The 13,078-nt window shown below is 34.5% G+C and overlaps 1 protein-coding gene across 1 annotated transcript in view; it reads left to right on the forward strand.

Annotated features, from left to right (window-relative positions):
- The window catches only part of Fstl5 (follistatin like 5), a 592,626-nt gene that overhangs the window by 495,424 nt on the left and 84,124 nt on the right, over nucleotides 1–13,078 (forward strand). Inside the window, exon 11 of the mRNA XM_021196212.1 lies at nucleotides 12,074–12,100. Coding sequence (XP_021051871.1) covers nucleotides 12,074–12,100 — 27 coding nt within the window. The remainder of the gene's footprint in view (nucleotides 1–12,073; nucleotides 12,101–13,078) is intronic.

The following is a 13,078-nucleotide window of genomic DNA, read 5'->3' on the forward strand; positions in this document are numbered from 1 at the left end:
TGAAAAAAAAAATCCTAATCCTTAAAAGGTTTACTAGGGACACATCAATACAAGTAATATATGGGTTAGTAGATAAATAAATATACAATATTTATTTATTTGCTAAATAAATTTATGTGCTAAATAAATTTATATTTATTTATGTGCTAAATAAATATACAATATAGATGAATCTACAACCAAAATGCAAACTTCCATCTAGATTAAGAGGACATTTCAGGGACAAGGAAGTNTGAATCTTCAATGCCCTGATTCACATTGAAATACCCCTTAATTTTAAAGGGAACATCTACTAAAACCAAATGGTAGTAGCTCTTCAATTTTACANTAATAAGAAATGCTGAACAAAATTTCACTGAACATGGAAGCTGTGGTGGAATGTTAATCCAGCAGCATGGCTGCTTCTACAACANATTGCATCCAAAGATATGATCCAACTGGAATGTAGACATGTCACATACCTTAATCACCCTGGCTGGAATAAAAGCCTTTAATCCCTCTGGCTAGAACACAGGCAGCCTTTGTATATACTATTGGTCTCTCTGGCTGGAATACAAACAAGCCTTTAATGCATACCTTTATTCCCAAAAAAATGATGTCTAATTAGATGCAGACAAAGTGATGAATCAGAGAAAGATTTAACAGAATGAGTCAAAAATAGTATAAGCANAACTCTCATAAGAATAGACAGGAAAGAGGGGCTACGTAAATAACAGTGAGGGAAAGTTGACTAATTTCAGTAGATCAGTTCAGTTTAGTAAAGAACAAGAACGGTTGAGTTTGAAGCAATCTTTCCAAGGAATGCAAATCCATCAGAAGTGGAGAGAAGACAATTTGAATCAGTCAGCCTAGAGAGGAGTTTGAGCCAGAACAACTGAGTTGACCTAGCCAACCAAAGATCGGGGTGAACTAGAAAGCATGCGTTTATGCATCAATAAGTCTTAGAGGCTGAAATATTCTAGGCCTAGGTTAACAGATGGAGGCCAGATGCTGAAACTTTCAGTGCCCAATCTTGTAGAAGATTAGATTGTACAGAGGTTAGAAGCTTCTAGGNCTACTCCTAGAGATAGGTAGAACCACTCTTAGCTCACCTCAAACCACGAATTTGTAAAGGTCTCCTTTTATCACTTCATCTGAAGAAATAAAAGTGATATTTACATTTGCAGAAGAGATATTTATATTACAGAGAACAGAACTAGGTACAGACGGCTGCCACCACTCTCATGTTTGCATCCTTTGCAAATAGCATTGGCATAAACTTCTGGACTTAATTTTCATACACCTCATAGACAGAGGTCACACACANTAGAGTCATGAGATTGCTTTGCATTTTGGTACTATTTAGGAAAAAATAAATATTTTTTGATTTTCATTGTTTTTACAGTAAGCTCCCTTTGCATTTCCTTTTCAAATTTCCATTACAAACAATTTGATTTTATTTGCATAAACTCTTTACAATATCTTTAATTTGATTAATATAATATTTATGAGAGAAGACTTTGATTGTACTTTGATATCAACTCATGATCCTTCTGCTACTGCCTACAAAATGCATGGCTAATTTATGTCACATAAATGTCTGTGAACCTAGTTACCTTGAAAATTGTCTGAATTATTAAACCTTAGACTTTGCCATTTATTTATTAATTGGCATCTGAAAATGAGCACTCAGAAAATTTAGATTCTCAGTAAGAAATTTTATTTTACAGAGAATAAAATATCTATGGAATACAATACATTGGTTTATTCATGGTTTTATCTGTTTGGAACAAACATGTTGCTGATGTGTATTGAACAGTGAATAAATCACTTCTCCATATTCAAAAGCCTCAAATTTAGTCCAGGATGCATCTATAATAAAGCACTGTATAACATGATAGCATTATAACCACTAAGACCAGAGTGAGAGTCACTGAAACAGAAACCAGTTAAAATAAGTTGATCAATTCTTCCATGTGGGTTAGAGACCTAAGAGAAAATTCAAGCTGGGGAAGAATCATGAAGCACATTCTGCATTAGGTTGCCTTTGGGATTACCCTGTAATATTGTTACTACATAATCACCTGTAATTTGCAAGACTAAATTAATGCAGACTAATAGAGCAGGACTGGAGTGGTTCACATTGAGAAAGACAGTTATATTCTGAAAATGTAAACCAGATTTGTACTCATTTATTATTGAGACTTTTTGTAAGTTTTACCAAAATATGCAAGATTTCATTTCTTTGTTTTACTGGATTTTACTTTTAATATAACAATATCTTGTGTGTTTCTTTTTAATCATCTGAGTAGGAGTTTGCCTAATTTCAATCTCCATGTTAGTAAAATAGAGTTTTCTTGTGTATCTTCTGTTTAATCTCAGAGGAACATCTATATTAGAAACTCTGTACACATCTCTGCTGATATACAGTAATGTGGGCTCATGGTATAGAGTTGGCTTATCTTCTGTCCATCTTCTAACCATTGTTAGGCATAATNCAGAATTTTAAAAGCTACTACAATTTTCTCTATTAGCTTACTCAGACTCCTAAGAAGAAAATCAATATTTCTAAAAAGAGTACTTCATAATGCATAAGCATATAAAAATAATCAGGGACTAAATATTTGTCTTCAGGCTTCTCATGTTTGTTTAGTTCACTGTGAACATAAAGCTATTTCCACACCATAAAGAGCCTGCTGTGACGAAGCCTAGGAGAGCATCCATGTAACTTTCCATGTGCCTATGTGACTTGGACAAACCTTGTGAGGGGATACTTTTGGCAGGAGCGCTTCACTTAAATACATTTTGGGTAATGTTCAAGAAAATTTCTGGGCCAATGCATCCATTGACTTTCAAAACATTCCCTTAATTCCAGTTATTTACTTCCTAGATTGAATTTTAAGAAATTCATATGCTATTTTACACTTTTAGATTTAATTTTGGCACAATTAATGTCATTGAAGATATTAGTATAAATAAATATCTAGAGGATCTGGTGATCTGAAACGCTTGACAGTGTCCAGCACATGCAAACAGTTCAGATGTTTCATATAGTTGTTATTATCACTATTGCCCTGCTTTAAACAATAGATAAAAATCAACATTTGAATAAAACTCTAAAAAATAAATTCTGGATGTGCAACTGTTAAAGAAAAAACAATTTAGTCTTTTTTTCTTATTATCAAAATAGTTTAAAGTGAAGCATTTTTGTAAATTACTTGATCAATTTTAGATATTACAACTATTTAATATGCTCCTTTGCATTTTAGATATTTTATTACTGGTCAAATTTATTAAGTTCTTGTTTATAGTTTTATTAAAATTTTGTCATTTTCTGTCCAATAGTGTGAGTGTGAGGAATATAAGCTTAGAGGAAAGTATTGCCATAGAAATAGGGAAAGTGCTTGCTTCATCTCATACACCATGCATGATAATACTTTAGTTCTAGAGTGTGTGTGCTTTGGGGATGTTGCACAGAAAACCCTCATAGTAGATACCAACACTCTTTTTCCAGAAGCTTCTCCCTACTCTGCTAGTAGTCTGAGCTTATTTTCTTTTGGTGGATCCTCTCTATAAACATCTTTGACCCACTTCGCTTGTGGCCTGCATTACTTCACCAGCCAATGCGTCACTGCTGCTGTTACTCATTATTATTACTAATTATTAATCATTCCATTCACTTACATCTCAAATGATATCCTACTTCCCAGTTATCCTTCTACAACCCCCCCCATTCCACATACTCCCTTTCCCCTTTGTCTTTATGAGGGTGTTCCCCATCCACCCATACTCTTCCACCCCACCGCTCCAACACCCCCCTACATTGGGGCATCAAACCTCCACAGGACCAGCGGCCTCTCTACCCATTGGTGTTAGAAAAGGCCGTCCTGTGCTACATATGTACCTGAAGCCATGGATCCCTCCCGGTGCACTCCTTGGTTGGTGGTCTAGTCTCTGGGAGCACTGGGTGGTCTGAGCAGGCAATGTTGCTCATTTTATCCCCTTCTGGTGTCAAGAGTAGATAAAGCAGCTGGCTTCAGTTTCGTTTTAGTTAGATGTTGCAGTTACGGAAGCATGGATGGCAAAGTGGAGAGATGCAGGAAGGACTACAGAAGAACCAGGCAGGGTGTTCCTTTGGCTCTTTTTCAGTATTTGTTCTCTTGGGAAACATTTTGAAGTAGTCATCCAAGAATAGAAGCATTAATATTTCAAGGGGCACAATAGAGAGATATTATAAACCACAGTTTCTAAGTTGTTTAAATTTGTGGGGCAGCACTGTCTTCCCTTTACTCAGTCTTAGATACCAATATTTACTATGCTTAGAAACTCACCTCTAAAATCTATGTGCAATTTGATTATTAATGTATGCACATTAATCAAGATCTGGCCTTGAACATTTTGTGTTTTAATTTCCATGACTGACCTTGACTTGGGCTAGTTTTTCCTGCAGTCTTTCAAGGAGGTTTCATATAGGCAAACTCAATAATAGTTCATGTAGTTCTACAGCAGGTGTTGTTCTTTCTAAGAGTAGCTTGAAAATGACCAAGTATATTTTGGCTCTGTTGAACTTCGTGTTTCTCTGATATTCTGTAAATTCATGGTCCAAAGAGAAAACCCTTACCTATTTTGGTACGAGTGACAAAACTCAGGATTTGTGCATGTTTGTAAGACTTCTATCAGTAAACTATATTGCAAAGTTTTGCCTCCTATCTTTGAATTTTAGAGATAGGAAACAAAACAGCTATGAAGTCTCTAAACTCCCTCTGCCTCTGTCTTTTGAGTGCTCAGAATGCAGGTGTGCTCTGTTTGAAAATCCATGTATGTATTTGTTATATAAATGGAACCTAAGGCTTTACATGATTTCTGTAAGTCCCCTGCTCAGGCGCTTATCCATTATTGCAAAATCCTCAGGTTCCTTGATATTCCAGTCACAAACAAAGCATCGTTGTCTTTGAAGATGTTTCTGTGTATATGATTTGGCTTAAAAATATGTATACATCTATGCAGATGTAAATGTGTTGCATGTTCATAGACACGTACACATATATTGTATGTATGCTAAGCACTGTTTTAAGCACTTTAAAATTTTGTCTTATTTGATGCTCGCAAAGCCAATGCTAGCTCATTTTTATGTCTCACAGTGTACACTGTATATTTTCTTCAAAAATATGGCAGGAGGAAGTTCTTCAAGTTTACTTTGAAATAAGCTTTTTGTTTTATAGGACTAACATCTTTTTTTTTTTCAATAGAAGCATGGCTCACTCAATGTGATACCAAATGTGCTTTAGTTATTTTCTTGTATCTCTTAATGATTCCAGAAGCCACGTGTATAACCTACTTCAGAGATTGTCCTGTTGATGTTCTGTTGACCTTATATCCCTTCACTATTTCTTGTTGTACAACTGTAATGTTATGCCAATTTTACTCAACTAGAAATTGTGTTTCCCAGAATGGTGAAACATCAGTCTTTTTAATTCACGTGTTTTGAAATTACAATTTGTTCCTTTTTGTACAAAATATCTAATGAGTTATTTTATCTTTAAAAATCATTTTTAAAGATGTCCATTTCCTTAAATAACATATATTATTTTGACTCTATGTTTTTTATAACTATATTTGTATGTAAAGTTATATTATTATATAACCGTATTAAACATAGGTTGAATTTCACATAAGTAGTATAGAGCTTAAAATACATGTTCAGTAATAAGAAGTGTTATAAATAAATAATGGTCTCTTACAAAATTGTTAGTATATGCAACATTTTTAGAGACACATGTAATATCCTAATTAGCATATGTACTAATTAATATCTACCTGTTCTTCTGCTATTCTAATAGCTTTATCTCTTTGTTTATAAGAAACAGAGATGGCTATATTGTTAGATTACAATATACTCTTCTCCAATGCTCCAATTTTGATATATTTTTAACAGTTTGATCATCTTGAGTTTTTCTATGATATGTCTTTATATGTCTTTATAGTCAATATCTTCTAAAACAGCTGTTGTTATGCATGTGCTTAATATGTTTTCTAAGCACCTTATTTTACTTTTCTAATTACATTACCACTGTGGTATATATTTTTTCTTTTTTCTTTTTCTTGGATATTTTCTTTATTTACATTTCAAAAGTTATCCCCTTTCCCATTTTTGCCTCCACAAACACCCTATCCCATCCTTCCTCCTCCTGCATCTATGAGGGTGTTACCCCACCTACCCACCCACTGCTACCTCACTGCCCTGGCATTTGCCTACACTGGGACATCGAACCTTAACAGGACCAAGATCCTCTCCTGCCATTGATGCCTGACAAGGCCATCCTCTGCCGCATATGGAGCTGGAGTTTTGGTCACTCCATGTGTAGTCTTTGGTTGGTGGTTTAGTCCCTGGGAACTCTTTGAGGTCTGGTTGGTTGAGATTGTTGTTTTTCCTATGGGGTTGTAACCACTTCAGCTCTTTGAGTCCTTTCTCTAACTCCTCATTGGGGATCTAGTGCTCAGTCAAATGGTTGGCTGCGAGCATCTGTCTCTGTATTTGTCAGATTCTGGCAGAGCTTCTCAGGAGACAGCTATGCTTTATCAGGCTCCTGTCAGCAAGCACATCTTGGTATTTGCAATTGTGTCTGGATTTGTTGACTGTATATAGGATGGATCACCAGGTAAAGCAGTGTCTGGATGGCCTTTCTTTCAATCTCTGCTCCACACTTTGTCTTTGTATTTTGTTCCCCCTTCTAAGGACTGAAGCATCCACATTTTGTTCTTCCTTATTCTTCAGCTTCATGTGGTCTGTGAAATGTATCTTGGGTATTCTGAGCTTTGAGGCTAATATCCACTTATCAATGCATACCATATGTGTTCTTTTCTGATTGGGTTACCTCACTCAGGATGATATTTTCTAGTTCCATCCATTTGCCTAAAACTTTCATGAAGTCGTTGTTTTTAATAGCTGAGTAGTACTCCATTGTGTAAATGTACCGCATTTTCTGTTTCCATTCCTCTGTTCTAAGGTATGTAAAAACAAAAGATGTAATCTTGGCTCCTGGCACATGATGGCAGGGTCTATAGTCAAGCTACAAGCCAACATTTCTCCCAGTTTACCTACAGTCATTCACAAATACATATTTATTAATGTTACCATTTACTGAGTACCATTAAGCAATAAGTTGAGGATGAACTATGAAAGCTCATACGCAGTTCCTGACAGTGATGAAATCAGAAAGTCCATGTCTAGGATATGTTGAGTGGTAGCGTTCTAGATTTGTGGGTGTTAGCTAAAAAAGGTATTCATAAACTTTGTTTTCTTTATACTTAATACATGTGAGGTCCAAGATGACTTGCTCACCACTCGATCACCAAGTCTTCTATCTTGTTATGCCCAAGCTTGGAATCATTTGTGCCACAAAAGCAGTCTAAGTCTAAGTGTTGCAGTTTGGGCATAGGAGAGAGATTTTAGTGCCTTCTATCTGGGCATTATGACTTTTTCCTGATCGCTTTAGACAATTCTTTCCAGAGGAAAATTTCTGCAAGAGTGGGAGAATACTTGAGTGGCCCTGAGCTGAGGGACAGTGAAGAATTATTACTGCTTACCATCATTCAGCATCAAGATGCCAACCATAGCTGTGAGCCTGTTTAGAAGTTGACTTCCCAGCTCATTTCAGTTCTCTAGGTGATAGTGGCTTATGGAAGGATGTTATCTAGGACACACCCACTCCTGCTGATGCCATTTAATGCTTTAATGGGCTGCTAGCTCAGACCTACACATCCACATTGCTGTTAAATAATTTGTTGAGAGACTTCTAGCGAGGTTCTGTCAATCCATACTGATGCCATATTTTTTCAAACCAATTAGACACTTTTTGAAATACCATGATATAACCTCTGTATTTTATATGTTTAATTGGAGGTAGTGGTATTTATTTATTTTTGTTTTGTTTTCAATCCTTTTATCTATATAGCCACAGATCTCACTTCATCTGGGATTTATTTGCCTGGAATTAATTGCCAGGAGTACTCTTGCTGTGTTTGAATAAACTTTTTCTTACTTTAAAACAACTGTAAACTCTAAGCTGACGTTATGTAGTGGTCAGGATGGATTCTTCTTCAGTATCTTGAGAGCCTTGATTCTTATTTAGTATTTTAAGAACCTACATTAGACAATTAGTGACTTACACCATCTCATGGGTGCTTTTCTTGGCTTGCATATACTCTTATTTTCCAGGGTACAGGTTCTACCTCACACCATCATCTGCTGTGCAATCTTAAGGTGTCTGTCCTCTACTCTTCATTTACTTAGAGTTCCTTGTTGCCATTACACCCAGTCCCCAACCCAATACTTGTATTATTCTACTACCTCATCACTTTCAACCTGTGTCTCCCGTTTCCTGGCTGGTTTATGATTATCCTTCAGAAGACATACCAGCCACTGCAGCTTAGTCGGTTATAATAAGACACAGGTTTGGACTCTAACAACTGGGAATTTCTTTCATTCAGATTAGAGAGACAATTAGTTTCCTTTAAATGTATCTTTTAATCAGGCAATTAATGTGGAAGGCAATGAACTTGACATAGCTAATATTTCTAGCCTAAAAATAGGTTTTTAAAATACCTTATTTCATTTCCTATATGTACATTCAAAGAAGTTTCATGTCCTATAACGCTAACCATACATATTTTAAGATACATTAAAGTTTTATTTTAAGCTTGTCTTTTTACATTTGCTTGGTAATGTAAACGTTAAGTCATTTTCTTAAATCTAAAAGGAAAGCAGACAATAACACATTTAGCTTAAATGTTATGCTCACATAAATGCACTTCATCAAAAAAAAATGTCTTCTAGCCATAAAAAGCTGTAAGCTTTCAGAAAAGGAGAAAGGCAAGGAACAGAAGTCCTTCGATGAAACCCAGACAGTTTAAGTAGGCATAGACAAAGCAAACAGCTGTTGTGTACTCAGATACAGCATTATGTCAATTAACTTTCTTGCTATTGTTACTCTGCAAATGTACTTCCTTATAGAGCATAGAAATATGAGAACCATCACTTTAAAGAGAATCTCAGTTTCTTAATATACAAAGTGAGGGAAATCAGTAAAAACAAAAAATAGAGTATTAAAATTCCAAAGCCCGGTATCTGTCCTATTGATCTGCATTTTCAATAGAAGTCATTTATTATCTTTGGTTGTAATCCTGTATTCAAGTTTTTAGTAACTAAGTATTGAACTGTGATGCTTATATTGTTTTTAAAAAATTATTTCCAAGGGATTAAAACTTTTTTACTTTTATGTCATATTATGGAGTAAGTTAAGTCTTTAATAAGATTATGTGAATACAAGTTATTTAGTATAAAATACGTCTATACAGGGCAGCTTTAGGTATCATACAAGAACTACTATGTAAGGAAATGAATAAAATTATTCTTTAAAAGTCTGCTAGTTGAAGAACTCTGGTTGATGATTCAGGAAGACATAACTTCGTGTAACGTTTGCTCATAATATGTGCAAAGATATTTTCAGATGGCTAATTTTCAAACTTATTAATATACTATAATTTATATTTAACTATTCTAGTTTAGCAAGGTTTGTTCATACTTGATTGCACAAAGACACATATCAGTAATCATCTACCTGAACCAACTCTATGAGGAATTTTACATACAGTTATGATGCTGCTGAGAACATTCAGGAAATCTCTTGGCAGAGACAGTTCCTAAGAGAAGAGAACACCTATCAGTTATCCAATAATGAATGGTCATCTCTGAATTGTCATACATACAAGTAACATTATATATACTGATCATATATCATATTGTATTAATTATTTTCCATATTATATATTGTATTTATATAGAATATATATATATATATATATATTTATTTATTTATTTATTTAAGTGTATATGCATATAAATCTGTATACAAGTAACAACTAATGAAAAAGTGGTCACAATTTTTCCCTTTTTTAATTGAATATTTTATGTATTTACATTTCAAATTTTATCCCCTTTCTCGGGTGCCCCTCTGGAACCCCTGTATCTGATCCCTTCTCTCCCTGCTTCTATGAGGGTGCTCCTCCTCCCACTCAAGCCCTCCAACCTCACTGCCCTGGTATTCCTCTACACTGTGGAATTGAAACTTCACAGGACCAAGGGAGGCCTCAAATTTGAAAACGAGCAAGAACATGATTATGAAAGTGTTTGAAGTGAGAAAGGGAAATAGGAAAGTAATGTAATTATAACCTAAAAATTTCAAAAACTGTAAAAATACCCACAAATCATGGAGGAATAGGTATGAATGGAATTAGCTAAGTAAAAGGGCAAACATCATAGCAATCATACACATACCTTAGCTATGCAATGCACATAGTACATATCTTTATGACTGACAGAAGTTTGTGGAGCCCTATCATATTGTGCTGTCCTCATATTCCAGAAATATATTTAGTTTTATACTGATGAAAAAATTAAATACCTTTTAAATGGTAGAAAAATATATACTCTGAAACTTTACAAAATGGAATATTTGAAGACTAGCTAAATATGCCAATGTAAAAGAAGAAGTATGGTACAAATTTTTATTTCCATATAATATACTTATGAATGGATCAAAAATACTTGTCTACTTATGTATATTTCATACAAACATTGAAAAATACTATGGCAATCTGTGAAAAGGAGGGATCTTGGTTATTTGATGAAAATAATTAGAGTGAAAGTGACCTTTTATACACATTGTGGTAACCAATTATAAGGTATGGGTACTATGTGTTGACCTTGACAGTGTTCTGCACTTCTAATCACTGTTATTTGCACTTTTAAATTATGTAACATCTGAAAATTATATTAAATATATAAAATATTCAGAGTCCAAGTCTTGAAAGCAAGCATATATTTAATAAGAGTAGTGTTCTACGTTTTGTATAGCAGGAAATCATCAATATACTCTAGTGTTCATGGGGGAACAAAATTTTTTAGTGTATTCTATTTTTTACGGAAGAAGAATATTAATTTTTCAGCATTTACTTTCTATCTTCCTGAATGACTTCCTTGTATGACAAACTTTATATGTACTTTTATTTAATGCTTATGAGAACATAACTCCCATTTCTCACAGAATGTACTTCTTGGTCAGACAAGCTAGCTTGTACCTGTACTACCAGCATCTAAGGATCCAAGGCAGGAAGACTACTGAGTATCTGAGGCCAGCCTGCTCTACCTGAGGCCAGCCTGGTCTACCTGATCAGGTTCAGGTCAGCCCAGGCTACAGTGTGAGACCCTGGTTCAATCAATCAAATAAACAAATACTGAAAAAAAAATGTATAGTTTTTGGCTTTAAACATGTGCTACTTTGATTAAAGAAAAAGGAACCTGTCAAAGCATTCAGATAATAATTCTATGTACCTGCAATTTCTGTTATTTAACCCTTTGTTTAGTTTATATTGTTTAGTCACAAAAGTTATAAAGACTGAATTTGTAATTATAGAAGTGAACAGCATTTTCCATTATTTCTCTACTAATATTTTAACTGTTTATTTAGTCTCTATTTAATAATTAATAACCCTATTATTCATAAATATTCTGTGTGACCAGAAGTTAGCAGAATATTTTTACATATAGCGTCATTTTGCCTGGTTTAAATCAATGAGTGCTTGTGTTACATAAAAATAACTACAAATTGTGTTTAGAATCCACTGTGTTCCATAAATCTGCTTCATTTTGGGTAGTTCACATTTTGGATGTATGTTACCGATTATCAAACCTTGGGAAATAACTTTTTTGTTTACTTTAAACTGTTAACAAATGGTTTTAACTATCAATGATTCCTCTAAATGTGGTCCTAGAAAACTAACTTAAGTGTTCTAGTTTTAAGTGAAATAAGTGTGTCATTAGGCCATTCCAAAGTCTTTGTCTCAAAAAGTAGACTGTTTCAAACCTCACCTCCTGCTGCGCTCCCGATGCCTGGTAGGTGCCCAGCATCACTTACACATGTTTTTGTCTTTTTCCCCCTAGAATTTTAACCTTGTTAATAATTATTCATATCACAAGTCAACTAAATTTAACTGACTTGATTTTCTTTTCTCTTTCTTTTTTGGCATGCTGCAGTAGCTAACATATTATGGAGAGAAGAAGGTACTAAATTCAATTGATTTTTATATTGTTGTGGCTTTTTTTCCCTTGACTTTTAGTAGATTTGCAGATGATAATTAATTTCAATATTGGGATTATTTTCATGTTGATTCAATATTTTACTTGATTTTACTGCAGATTTTTTTCATATAAGCCTAGCACTATTAAATAATTTATTAATGGTATGGGATAGAAAAATAGCTCAAAAAAAAAAAAGTAGCTCAGTGGTTAACGGCCCCTAAAACCAACCTCGATGACCTGAATTATTCCCCGGGGCCCATGCAGTTGAAGGAAAGCACAAACGTCTGTAAAGAGTCCTTTTGGCCTCCTTCTGTATGCTGTGACACCTATCCACCCCCCCCATACACATACCTAAAGTAAATGTAAAACATAGTACTTATTATTTCATGTCACTTAGATTCATTAATAATAGTCTCTTCCATTATAGAAGTTTTAAAAGTTTAAAAGTAGGTCAAGACGGTAAAATCAATCACAATTACCATACTTTCCATAGAAAACTTGGGTTAGTCTAAATAAGAACAATTATCCAACTGTCTTATGAAATTACAATATTATTTTATATAAAATGAGTTACTAAGTTGAAGGATAATTTAAATAGAGTTTCATTCCAGAGCACAGGTCTACCACTTGGTATAAGTCTTCATATTTATTTCTGAGATAAGTATAACTTCTACTAATATTCATAGGGCTGCTCTTTGCTTTATAACAGTAGTCTGAACTGAATAAATGGTATACAATAAAACTTAGGACCACAATTTTTATTGTCCTCTTCACTTAGTCACAAAAATTGTGGATGATGGCCTTTTCACTTCTGTTGCCAATGGAAAGGGCTCAGCAGTTTAAAGCACTGGCTGCTCTTCCAAAGGTCCTGAGTTCAAAATCCCAGCAACCACCTGGTGGCTCACAACCATCCGTAATGAGATCTGACACCCTCATCTGGGGTGTCTGAAGACAGCTACA

Source organism: Mus pahari, chromosome 4, assembly GCF_900095145.1.
Source record: "Mus pahari chromosome 4, PAHARI_EIJ_v1.1, whole genome shotgun sequence".
In the NCBI taxonomy this organism is placed as follows: domain Eukaryota; kingdom Metazoa; phylum Chordata; class Mammalia; order Rodentia; family Muridae; genus Mus; species Mus pahari.